Source organism: Agelaius tricolor, unplaced genomic scaffold, assembly GCF_023055355.1.
Source record: "Agelaius tricolor isolate 1412-34295 unplaced genomic scaffold, bAgeTri1.0.p SCAF_3, whole genome shotgun sequence".
Taxonomy (NCBI): Eukaryota; Metazoa; Chordata; class Aves; order Passeriformes; family Icteridae; genus Agelaius; species Agelaius tricolor.
In genome coordinates this window covers 62,619,636-62,632,848 of record NW_027269263.1, presented here as the reverse complement: position 1 = coordinate 62,632,848, position 13,213 = coordinate 62,619,636, and the positions used below count along the sequence as shown (strand labels likewise).

General features: G+C 41.8%; 1 protein-coding gene across 4 annotated transcripts; it reads left to right on the top strand.

Moving 5' to 3' along the window:
• Nucleotides 1-425: 425 nt before the first annotated feature.
• On the top strand, nt 426-12,440 carry SUV39H2 (SUV39H2 histone lysine methyltransferase). Of its 4 annotated transcripts, none has more exons than XM_071424057.1 (6): nt 426-496; nt 1,534-1,679; nt 2,622-3,293; nt 5,198-5,344; nt 6,930-7,059; nt 8,450-12,440. In XM_071424057.1, the coding sequence occupies exons 1-6, from the start codon at nt 478-480 to the stop codon at nt 8,557-8,559; spliced, it is 1,224 nt and encodes a 407-aa protein (XP_071280158.1). In that variant the 5' UTR covers nt 426-477; the 3' UTR covers nt 8,560-12,440. The 4 variants fall into 4 exon arrangements, with proteins under 4 accessions (XP_071280158.1, XP_071280157.1, XP_071280156.1 ...); XM_071424056.1 differs by lacking the exons at nt 426-496; nt 1,534-1,679 and adding an exon at nt 835-1,232 and having other exon boundaries at nt 8,450-8,565; nt 10,262-12,440; XM_071424058.1 differs by lacking the exon at nt 426-496 and adding an exon at nt 1,106-1,232.
• The last annotated feature ends 773 nt before the right edge of the window (nt 12,441-13,213 follow it).

The following is a 13,213-nucleotide window of genomic DNA, read 5'->3' as shown; positions in this document are numbered from 1 at the left end:
CCCTGAGGTGTTTAACGAAAGCCTGGACGTGGCACTCACTGCCATGGTCTGGTTGCCACGGTAGTGTTTGGTCATAGGTTGGACTTTGATCTCAGAGGCCTTTTGTAAACTTATCGATTCTGTCGAAGCTACATTAATAGTAAACCCCGCATCTGAGGAGTGAGGGTAAGGCCGGGACCATTTCTCCAAGGTTCTTTTCAGCTCTGCAGCTGAGGGACCCGGAAAAGAAACTGCCTCGCGCTTCCCCCGCCTGTCCCAGGCACTGCAGAGCTCAGTAAGAACAAAAGCAAAATGGCTTGAACTCCGTCCCGCTGCCTTTCAGCCGTTCTCCGGCTCGGTCCCTCCGGGGGCCCCTCACGGCAGAGGCGGGAAAGGGGAGGGCGGGCGGAGCCGCGCGCGCGCCCGGGCCGCCCTCTGCGCTCCGCCCCCTTCCGGCGGGGGGCGGAGCCGGCGCTGTTCCCCCCCCCACTCCCCAACATGGAGGGCTGGCGGGGAGGTGAGGGGGGAGCGGGCTGGGGACGCGGCCGCCCGGGGTTTGCGGCCGCCCGGGGCTCTGCGGCCGCCGGGGCGCTGGGGGGCAGGACGGACGGGGGGGAAGGATGGGTGGGGAAGCTCCCGCTGGCTTTCGGCGGTGGGAGCCGCTACCGGTCCCTGTAGCTCGGCTCTGTCAGGACCGTTCCCACCGCCCCTGCCCACAGACCCCCGGCGGGCGGGGAGGGAAGGGCTGGGGGTCCTGCCCGCTGCCCTGAGGATCCTGCCCGCTGCCCCAGGGGAGCTGTGCGAGGAGGGCTGGAGGTGCCTGGGGTAACGCTGGAAGCGGGGGTGGGACGCGGGGAGAGGCGCTGGATCCCGGTGCGGCCGCGGGAAAGGCACCGCCACCCCCTCCCGAGTGCCGTGAGCTGCGCCGGGGGCCGGGGCGCGAGAGCCCCGCGGAGCCCCGGGGGGAGGCGGGCACGGCCCTGCAGCGGCGGCTCCCGCTCTGGACTCCATCCAGCCCCTCGATCCCGCTGTTTCCCGGGCGCTGGCGCCCTGAGGGAATGTCTCGTCCCTCTAAATCCGCCTGGCTGACCCGGCACTCGCGATCCTGCCGGATAAGGGCTGTGGGTCTCTATCTCCTCGTCCGGTCACCATGGTTGCATCGCAAGTACTCAGTTGCGCCTGACTACAGAAATTTGGCGGTCTTGTTAAAGAATGGAGGTTTCCTGCTTGCCGTAATTCAGTTATGCGATGCGGTAATTGTAGAAAAATTGCTGGTGCTTAGTGTATCTTTCACCTGTGGAAGTCTCTGCCCTCCAAAATATTTGTTGTTGTTTGGATGCGTACGTACCGTGCAGAATAAAGGTGCAGGGAGGGAATCATGAACGTGTTTCACTTGACCCGTTAGGGAAGGGTTGAGTTGGAGACGCTGCAGTTGTACAAGAGACTCGTGGACTGCTGTCACCAATGGTAGTGTGGGGACTCTGGGATGAGGCATAATGATTTCAATTTAGCTGAGACATTAAATAGGATTCTTTACCAATTTTCTTATTGTAGCCTGGTATGTGCCATGCCTAGCTTCACATGAGACCCTCCAAGAATTATGTAGGAAGGAAAATCTCACATGTAAATCCATTGGAATCACCAACAGGAGTCTAAAGAGTTATGAGGTGGAATATTTGTGTGACTACAAGGTAGAAGAGGTAAGAGAAATACAGACCAATTTGATCACTCTTTCAGCTGAAATTTGGAAGCAAGCAAAAGGTAGTTTTGCTCATAATATAAAGAATCAGACAGTGAGGACAAAGCTTTTGATGGCATCAAATTAAATATATTTTAAACTTTTAACAGAAAGTGGTGTAAACTGCTACTTTCAGTATGTGGAAGGACAATCTTTTCCTGAAATTACAGACATTTAGAATATGAAATGTTTCACCTTTGTGTATCTGATGCTGATGCTTTAGGGTGGTAGCTCAGTATGAATTATGATGCCTCTCCTATTTACAGACAACCTTGTGTATTTCTCTCTTGATTCTTTTAGTCTGTTTGATGAAGAATTAGGGCCATGTGCTGCCAATGGATTCCTGTGAAATTCAGTCTCAGGATTTGTCCTTGTTACAGTTATTTGTCCTTTTTAAATAAGTGCAAAATGTATGCTGCTTCATTGTAAATACAATGTTACACTTATCAAATTAAATAGTGTTCTGGGAGGATGGTTGATATGACCAATAGTGGGTTTTAGACTTTTTTTTGCTACATTTTGCATTTTTTTTTTGTTCTGTATGTGATACAACTGCAGTCTGCTTGTGCATAGGAGTCATACAGCGAGTTAGCATAACTTACCACCTGCCTTGACAAACTAGCCTCCTCCTCCAGGTATGCTGTTAGCAGAGTTCATCCCAGCTTTGGATTTCTTTGCCCCTAGAGAAAATTTGTAAAGTATGAAAAGTTGTGCTATAAGTTAATTTGCAAACAACCTGATTTTTCTCTTTCTCCCCAGCTGTAATTTTTATGGGGACATCAAGGCCTTCTGCCCTGTGTGCTGATCCTTAAGTCCAGATCTCTTGTGTTTGTCTGTGTTCTGTAATGGTGGATTTCAGCAACATGAGCTCTGGCTAAATCTGTATCTGTTTCTCTATTTCAAGGGCAAAGCATACTATCTTGTGAAATGGAAAGGATGGCCAGAATCTTCAAATACTTGGGAACCTCGGAAACATCTGAACTGCCCTCTGCTTATTCAGAACTTTCTTAGAGACAAGAATGAATACTTGTCTCGGGGGAGAGGAGGCAAAGCAATGAAACTGAGAAACCACGTTAAAACTCTGAAACCTGCAATTGCAGATTATGTTGTAAAGAAGGCTAAACAAAGAATAGCTCTGCAGAGGTGGAAAGAAGAACTCAACAGGAAAAAGAATCACAAAGCAATGATTCTGGTAGAAAACACTGTGGATCTTGAAGGCCCTCCTTTAGACTTCTACTACATCAATGAGTATAAACCTGCTCCAGGAATAAATGTGCTCAATGGAATAACAAGTGGCTGTGAATGTGCTGACTGCCCTGCTGAGAAGTGCTGTCCAAAGGAGGCTGGGTTTATTTTGGCTTACAATAAACGTAAGAAATTGAAAATCCAGCCTGGCTTGCCCATCTATGAGTGCAATTCATATTGTAGGTGTGGGCCTGACTGCCCCAATAGGATTGTGCAGAAAGGGACCCCATATTCCCTCTGCATCTTCAGAACCAACAACGGCCGTGGCTGGGGAGTAAAAACCCTCCAGAAAATTAAAACCAACAGTTTTGTGATGGAGTATGTTGGAGAGGTAGGTATGTATTTATCTTGTAGAGATGAATTACATGTAATCAAGGAAATGTTAGATAAAGTCTTAATGAGCTTTCTCTCAGTTTTCACACTTCTTGACTTTTTCACCCAGAGGGTGGTCAGACACTGGAACAGGCTCTGCAGGGAGGTGATCATGGCAACAAGCATGACAGAGTTCATGGAGTGTTTGGACAATAAGGCACATGGTGTGATTCCTGGGGATGTCCTGGGCAGGGCCAGGAGTTGGTGATCCTGGTGGGACTCTTCCAACTCAGGATACTGTGCAATTCTACTGTATAATAGATCAGTCTACTTTTGAGTAGAGAGAGAGGGACATTCAAGTTGACAGCAAAATTATGTTGTCTAGAACATTCCTTCATTCCAGAGCAGTTGTAAAAGGTCAAAAGTAAAGAGAATATTTATCTCATATGGCACTAAAGAATTATTTTAGATAAATGCCCTAATAGTATTTCTAAAGGCAAGTCCTTAATTTCTTTCATGGCAATCATCTTCTTCATTCTTCCCTGATCATCTTTTTTGTAGTTTTTTGCCATTCCCAAAGCACAGTTGTTTTGAAACTCCCTGCACAGACTTTCAGTCCCTTTTCTGTCTGCCCTTCTAAGGTAGTATTTCCAAGCATATTTATTGCTTTTGATTAACAGCAAGAGTAACATTCATAAGACAGACATTATCTGCTTATTCAATCTCATACTATTTCCAAGAGAATTTTTATGTTATAAAATACAGACCTTGAGCTACTCTTGAGGTTTGTATTGCCCTGTGTTTATGTGCTTCAGCCTCTGCTCTGTTCCAGGGCTCTTCACACCTGGCAGCCTCTCTGTTACACTGTGTTTCATTTCTACCACAAATCTGCCTTGCTACTATGTTGACTCAAAGTATTGCCTTCTGTCCCTTTGTACAATGTTTCTGGTGTTTAGTAGATTTCCCCCATGCTTCCTGCCCCAAAGCTTCTTCTCATGGTCATCCATTTCCTTTAAATATACACAAGGTCATATACTGCATTCATTCAAAGGTGATTCTGTGATTTTGTTGCTTAAAGAAAAGAGTTTGTATTTTACTGTTTCACCTGAATCTATTTAATATCTACTGCTGAGTTCTCAAATCTCATCTGTCAGATTTTAGAGGGATTCGTTGTCCAATTCCATCACATTTTGTATCTCTCTTGCTGCAAAATTATGATTTCTTTGCTGAATCTGCACAACAGAATGTGTTTAATGTGACAGGCTGCAGATGAAGTTGTTGAAGCTGTTTCATCTGTTGAGAGTGACACACTCGCCTAGTAGATGTTGAATAGATTGAGCTTTGTGAAGTGATGTGACTGAGCTGCAGTGAATAGGATCTTTCATTGCAGTCAAAAATAGCAGGAAGAGATGCTTCTGGGAAGAGAGGAAATGAATATCAGGCTGTAAATGTGGCTGGGGTTTAAAGACTGATACCTGTTGATCATCTTTGCAAAGGGAAAAGGTTGAATCTTGGTTTTGTGTGAAGTAAACGAGGCTTTCTGGGTCTAATGGAAAAAGTGTATATAGAAACTTCAGTAAAAACAGCTGATTGTATTGTCATCATCAAAATTATTAGTAGAGGGTGCTGATATGGGGTTTTTTTCCAGAGACAAGGTAGTGCTGTGCATCAGCTGTAGACAAATTGCACCCAGAGAAGCCTCAATCAAAATAATTAGTTCAGCTGTATGTACTCTTATGTATTCTTCATTCATTAGATGGAATGATGGAATGCTATTTCAACATCAAAAACTTAGTGTGGTATTTTTTTTGCTAAGTATTTTTCTAACTTTTTTTTCTAACTTGATTGTGATTTTTGTTTTGATTTAGCAATAATTAATAACATGATGCAGGTTTCTTTATTCTTTTTTTTTTTTTTTTTTAGGTGATTACAAGTGAGGAAGCAGAGAGGCGAGGCCAGTTCTATGACAACCAGGGAAATACTTACTTGTTTGACTTGGACTATGACTCAGATGAATTTACAGTAGATGCAGCTCGATATGGAAATGTATCCCACTTTGTGAACCACAGTGTAAGACTTTGTTTTCCATACTAAGAATTTGGAGAATTATTCTAATTGTGCTAGAAATGTCTTCTAATGTAAATATTTCCTTACTGTATTCACAGTTTTTCTGGAGTAGTTTGCTTCATGCCAGCACAGTCCATTTAATCAGATGATGTAATAAATAGAACAGAATATTGGGCCTTACTTGGATTGACTGCCTACAAAAATCTGGGGCAGAGATGCTGCCTGAAGTGGACATCCTATAGAACTGGAATTTTGACTGAATCAGCTGGTTCTAGACAACAAAAATAGGGTTGGTTTGGGTGTGTTTTTTCCTGAGTACCTGAAATACTTAACATGTGACAGTTCCTTAATGAAATTTCCCAGGAGTCAGAGATTACAGGAATTGATGTGTTATTTTGTAGCTGGGCAGGATGGAATGTTACTCTGACTTTCATCCTGCAAACTTGGTAGAGGAAAAAACAGAAAATTCCTGTGCTTTCTTAGGTATCTACAGCAGTGAAATATAATTTTTCCTCCTAATCTAAATTTGCCAAAGTACTCAAAAGTAAATTTTCACAAGCAGTTTTTGTAGTGTTTTGTTGAAGTTCAACTGAAGTACCTAAGGCAAGAGAACTGAGCTGCATTTGTAAGGATTCCTGAACTAAAAATTATTATTTCTTACTAATCCAATGTTTGTGAGGTATGCAGTCAGTATTCTACAAATACAGAAAATTCATGTCTTCAGGTCTGTGAGATGATGATATTTGTATTTCATGCAGGCTTGCCAGGGAGAAGGATGAAGGAGAATTTTAGATACAGACAATTGCTCTTCACTTTCGCAAATGGGAGTGAAGTATTCTCAGTCTTCAGTGTAAATTTAGATGTCTGTAACTTCACTTCTGATTCTTTAATCTGTGATATATTTCACTGTTAAAGAATAAAAAAGCATTCAGAATTTAACAGTCTCAGGGACTACTGATTTTTGACACTTAATCCAGACAAAATGAGGAAATGGTTTCTAGTTTCAGCTTAGTGATCTTCACCCTCCTCCTAGCACCCAGACCATGGCAGGGAATTCAGAAGCCAAGCAGGTTTGCAGTTTACAGTAGAAATTCATGCATAGTATGAAGATGTTATCTCTGGCCTGGAAGCAGTGCTTAAGCATCACTACAGAGCAGTGAGTTTGTGGGGCTTGAAACACTCGGTTGTTTTTAGTTTTCTTTCAACTTTAATTCTTTTTGTGGCTTTTGTTGGTACATACTAGTCTCTGAATGTAGGCTAGTATTAGCCTACATTGGCCTAGAGTAGGCTCCAATTATTTTGTCACCATTTTTGTTGTCACCTTTAAAGGTGGCATTTTTTATAGGTTGTTGCATATTAGTGTAGTCTGCACATTGTGCAAAGGTTGCCTTCCTGGAAGGACTTAAATCTGAGCTAGGAATTATTATTTCATTATTTCAATTTGTTGATTTCAGACGATAATTGCAGACTTCTGTCACTGAGACAAGAACCCATTCTTTCTTTGCTGTGACCTTGGTTTATTTAAACACTTCAGTGATATTAAATGTTAATTTTTCTAAACAGAAATTGCATTAATTTTTGCTTACAGTGTGATCCAAATCTTCAAGTCTTCAATGTGTTTATTGATAACCTCGACTTGCGTCTTCCTCGAATAGCGCTGTTCTCTACCCGGACCATCAAGGCTGGAGAAGAGCTAACCTTTGACTATCAGATGAAAGGTCTGCACATTTTAACATTGGTTCTTGTGGAAGTTTTGGGGTGCTGGTAGGTTTTACTGCAGCCTGAATGAGGGTAGCATTTAGCTCAGGCAGAGATTTTTGTAACATAGCTCTGGCTTTCAGAACAGTCATTGCTCATGATGTGTAGTGCAGAGAGGAGCACACCCAGAAGCTTTTGCCTGCATCTCTAGTGCACTGCCTCCCTCAGTGCTCCTAGCACATCAGGGATTGTGGCTAGACTGACTAGTGAAGCAAATGGTTTTGAAGCTTTGTCCCAGGAATGCTCTGAGGAATGGTCAAGCTGCTCTTAAATAAAGCTTTCCTTTATTCAAATCAGCATTTTAGGTAAACTGCTTGCTAGGTAGTCTGCTAGTGATAGTTTCTAAGATAGATACTGAGGCAGTTGTAACAGCTCAGCAGCATGAGGCACCATCAGTTTGTCTTTGAATTCTGGTGTCCTCTAGGCCTCAGTTGTGGATGTAGGTTCTATGGAACAGCTGTTTCAGATGGGATAGAGTTAATTTCTTCTCAGTAGCTGGTACAGTGCTGTGTTTTAGACTCAGTATGAGAATAGTGTTGATAATTCACTGATGTTTTCTTAAATCAGGAACTTCTTTGTGTCTCAGGCTTTACCAGTGAGGAGGTACTCAAAAAAAATGTAAAAAAAAAAAAAATCTGGTAGGAAGCGTAGGCACATGAACTGGTCAAAGAGATATTTCATGCCAGGGAATGTCATGCCCAGTGTAGAAACTGGGGAGATATCCAGAAGGGGCTGATCAGAGTTCAGGGATGGCCTCTGGGCATCAATGAGCCAAAGGTAAGCAATTGTATGTGCAGCACCCAGGTTTGGTCTTTTTTTTTACAATTACTGCTACTACTACTAATAATAATCAGTATCAGCATGATCAGAATATCATAATTATTACAATTACAATATTTTACTGTTTCAATTATTCAACTGTTCTTATCTCAACCTACAAGTTTTACTTTTGGTTCTCCTCCCTTCTCTGCTGGGGTGGAAGTGAGAAAGTGTCTGTGTGGTGTTTCATTGCCATCTGGGCTTCAAACACCACACTGCCAAATTGATCTTGAATCTTAAAACTCCTCTTTCCCTCTGTTTGTGGCACTGCCATTGAAGGCCAGCTGCACTCTCAGCTAATCCATGTGGATACCTGGGGGATACAAAGATGAAGGCTGAGTTTTGGATTCTGGTGTGTATGCCAGGTGTTGTACAAGCAGCTGTAACAAGGGTGTCAGTAGAATCTGAGTGAGCTTCACACACAGCTCTTTGAACTGGGCTGTTAGAAGGCCTTTAGAAGCTGTTTGAATACTGGGCATGATCTTGGTCTGTCTTTTAGAACTTTCTTACTTGTGTTCATCTGTGTTGCAGGTTCAATAGATCTGACTTCAGACTCTGCTGAAGGTCTTAGCCCATCCAAAAAGAGCATCAGAACTGTCTGTAAATGTGGAGCCATGTGTTGCAGAGGTTATCTCAACTGAGTTCGGGTATCCAAAGTCACAAATATTTTGTTCTTTTTTTAATGTGTTTTAAGAAGACTCTTCTTTCACACATATATTCAAGTATTCTTACATCTAATCTAAACAAGGATGGTGAAAACAAGGTATTGTGTTTGTAATTGAAATGGCATTGGCCAAAGAAAGAGATTGTAGTGTTTCAAGCCGATACAGAACTGCTACTGGGGATTAAAAATTCTAGAGCAGTTGTTTAAGAAGCTGTAAAATGGATGCAAAGAAAACTCGAATGTACCTTGATTTGAATATTCCTAGAGTCATAGAATAAGCTGGATTGGAAGGGACCCTCAAGGATCATCGTGTCCAACTCTTAGCCTTGCACAGGACATCCCCAGGAGTCACCCCATGTGCCTGAGAGCATTGTCCAAACACTTCTTGAGCTCTGCCAGGCTTGGTGCTGTGACCACCTCCCTGGGGAGCCTCTTCTAGTGCCCAGCCACCCTCTGGATGAGAGAACCTTTTCCTAATATCCAGTCTAAACCTCCTGATCCAGTCTAAACCTCCTGTGACTCAGCTTCAAGCTACATGTTTTCTATACCTTGAGAAGTCAGGAGGCATTTGATTTGAATTCTAAATCTTAGTTGACAGTTCTTTTGCTTTTTTGTTATATAAAGAAAAGCTTGAAGATCTTAGTAATAACATTTATGGCACCAGGGTGAGGGATTAAGGAGAGCCAGTGTGTAAATAAAGGTTCACAGGAGTGCAAATTGTAAAATGACCATGGAATTGTAAAATGTCCATGCAAAGGAAATAATTGCAGAAAGAAAATTAGAGGCCAAAGCTCAATTAAAACTTAACATAGCTACTTTAAAGGATGGTAAAAACTGTTTTTATAAATGCATTAATAGCAAAAGGGGGCGCAAGGAAAACCCCCATTCTTTGTTGGACACAGTGAGGGAATATGGTCACCAAAGATGAGGACAAGGCTGAGGTACTTAACACCTTCTTTGCCTCAGTTTTCAACATTAAGACAGTTGTTTTGTCCTCAGGACAACTGGCCTCCTGAGCTGGAGTAGAATAGTCCCCCTGTGATCCAGGAGGAAGCAGTTAGAGGCTTACTGAGTCACTTAGATGCTCATAAGTCCATGGGATCCATCCTAGGGTGATGAGGGAGCTGCAGATGAGCTCACCAAGCTCAGCATCATGTACCTGGAGAAAAGGAGGCTCAGGCCTGACCTCATCTCTCTCTACAACTCCCTGACAGGAGGGTGTAGCCAGGTGAGGGTCAGTCTTCCAGGAATCCAGCAATAGGACAAGGAGACAGTCTCAAGGTGTGCTGGGGGTTGGATATTAGGAAAAATTTCTCCACAGAAGGGGTGATTGGACACTGGAATGGGCTGCTGAGAGAGGAGCATCCTGAAGGTGTTTAAAAAAGAGAGTGGATGTGGCACTCAGTGCCATGGTCTGGTTGACAAGATGGTGTTTGGTCATAGGTTGGACTCGATGACCTCAAAAGCCTTTTCCAGCCTAATTGATTCTGTGATTCTGTAATTGGTATTAACAGATCCCAAATGTAAAACTTGAACTTCTTAGCTGATGTTATGTAGAATGTTTTCAGTTGTTATGCTCTGATTTTTAGTTAGGATTCTATAGGAGGACTGCAGTTCCACAGAGCATTTGTAAATATGGAATTGTCAGAAGTAACATTTGCTGTTTGTTTTCATTACAGAAATTTGGCAGTCGTGGCTGAAACAAGTTGCTGGCTACAGTTTGGAAATAGATAGCAAAAGGTTAAGGAGAGCAGCCCATTGTCTAACAAAGCCAGTGCAGTGTGGAGATATGGTCTGTTATCTGTTAGGTGCAAAAGAGCCCTGGGATTGATGTATATTCACGACTTGGTTAAATTTTTACATACTGTGTCTTTTTTACCTAGTGACAGACTTCTAAGATACTAGGCCTGTACTTTCTGGTTGCAAAAATGTTAACTTCAGTGAAGTTAGACTAGGGGTGAGTATACCCATTTGCTGTAGACATTTGTAAGATGTTCTTGAATGTAAAGGCTGAGAAATGTGCCGTTCTTCAGCTGCTTGAGTCATCTTTCTTTTTCCTGATCATCTTAAAGTTGTCTCAATTTATTCATAACATATGCTAAGTTTTGCTTGGCTTCAGAACCACTGAAGGGCAGTTGAGGTGGGTGATGAGTGGAGTCACAGCCAAGGTCCATGCTCTAGGAATGATCCACACGTTTTTTTCTCGTGGATTCAGAGCTTGTAAAACTTGCTTATTGCTTACCAGTCATGTAAATGTTGACAGGGTCAGGCAGAATAATGTTGCTCCATAAATGGATGCTCCATAGCTGGATGCTGGCTATGTATCATAGGTCAGCTAGTTATCTTTATAAGGTGCACAGCTGTTGGCTCAGGTGAATGAAGTCAAGTACCTAGCATGTAACTGTTTACTTAATTAGTTAGAAAATGCCTTAAATTCCATGTTAATTATTAGCACTTCAAAAAGAGCATTTCAAGGTTGTTTCTTAAGAAGCACAGTTGCATTTGTACTGAAGATCTGGCTCTTTGGTAGCAAATGACATTTTATATGCTACTAGCCAAAATCAGTTTTACACTTTTGGTGAAGAGCATGGGCTGCTGGAAATGCTGTGTGAGTTTTGTAATCTACAATACAGAGATACACATTGAAATAGAGACTTTATATTGCTTAATGATTAGGAAGAAGTTTGCTTAGATTTAAAAGTATTTGATGTAATCTGGCTAACCTGTATCCACAGTTGATAAACACTGAATCTCATCAGTTTTTATCATGCCATATCTCTAATGATTTTTTTTTTTAATTTAAAGTTTTAAGTGGAATGTGGAGCTTTAACGTCAGCAAACTCCAGATGATCTTGCATCGTTTGGAGTCATTAGTGCTTTTCCTTGCATGTAGCTCAAATGAGCAGTGCATTCCATGTGGATGGAAGGCACAGGCTCCAGCTCCTTAGCGCCGCAGCCTGCGCTGTCCCTGCAGGATGGAGCGGCTGCGGCAGGAGGTGGATTCCTCACTCCAGCCCCGCCTGTGCCGCGGGCACGGGGCAGGCCCTGGCTCTGCCCATGCCCAGTCTGATTGAAATATTCCAAGTAGCTGCATTTTAGAAGGTAACAGCTGTGGCAGTTGGACTGGAGTGCGGTGTCTGCCTTTTCCAGAGGCACAGAATGTTATTACCAGCACTGGAATAACGCTGCTCTTTGTTAAGGATATATGTGTTATCTTCTGCCATAAATAAAGAACTGTTAATTTATGTCCTGGGAGGTAGCAGTATTTTGTATTTATTTGAAGGAAACCCATGGATCCAGTTTCCAACATAAAAGCCTTGAACAGTATTTTATATTTATGTATTCACAGTGTATTTGGATTGCAGTCAATTAATTAGCTTAATGGGACACTGTGTCACTTTTAAAACTCCTTTTACTGTTTTTATGAGTTTGGCAGAAAATTGCCAAACTGGAAATGGAGAAATAGCTGTTTTCAATTTCTTAGGGAAGCTAAACCAGCCCAGCTTCTGCCTTTGTTTTGCTTTGTGGTCCTTTGGCATCATCATGGTCACCAATTCAGTCGTGTGTATGCACTTCTTGGGGGCTGGAAACCTGTGGCCTGCCCTCCAGCTGTTCTTTTTTTGTTTGTTCTATTTTTTGTAGCAAAACTAAAGCTGCAAGATCACCTGTAAGAAAAGCTATTGTCTATTTATTTTATCTCCAAGTTAAGTCAATCTTTTGATTATTTTTAATGTATGTTTTAGGAACTGTATTAGAATATGCAGTTTGTAAGCTCAGGAACATTTTCTTTTCATACTGTGTCATCTCTAGTATTGCTGTCTTCCTAGTTTTTGATAAAATAAATTAAATTTAGTTTTTCTCTTGTTGTTGTCATTTTTAAAAAAAAAATAGCCTGTCTGAATTAGTTGTAGAATTTGCTTTAAGACTGCAACCTCTTAATTCCTGGCTTGTACCCAAAATTTCTACGACTGTTAAGGACTCCAGCAGAGGGACCAGGAGGAAGTGATGTGTTTTCAGTTTAGGGCTGGTGAGAACTGGTATAAATTTACACTTGCCTGAACAGACTGGATTCCTGTGACAGTGGTCACAGGGGTTCTTGAATGAGGGGAGAGATGAGAATGTTGACTCCACGTTCAGAAGGCTTGATGATATTTGATGATATATATATATATATATACTACATTATATATTTGATGATATATATATATTTGATGATATATATATATTAAATTATATAGTAATATATATTACATTATATAGTAATATATAATGTAATATATATTTCTTTTTAGTATAGTTATAATGTAATATATATATTACATATATATATATTACATTATAACTATACTAAAAAGAAATAAAAGGAAAGGTTTCCTCTCAGAAGCTAGCTAAGAATAGAAAGGAATGAATAACAAAGATCTGTGGCTCGGACAGAGAGTCTAAGCTATATGGTTTGTGGTTGGCTATTAATTGTGAACATTCAAGATGGCCCAATCAAAAATCCACCTGTTGCATTCCACAGCAGCAAATAACCATTGTTTGCATTTTGTCTCTGAGGCCTCACCTTCTCAGAAGGGAAAATCCTAAAGAAAAGGATTTTCACAAAAAGATGTCTGCGACAGATTCCTGTA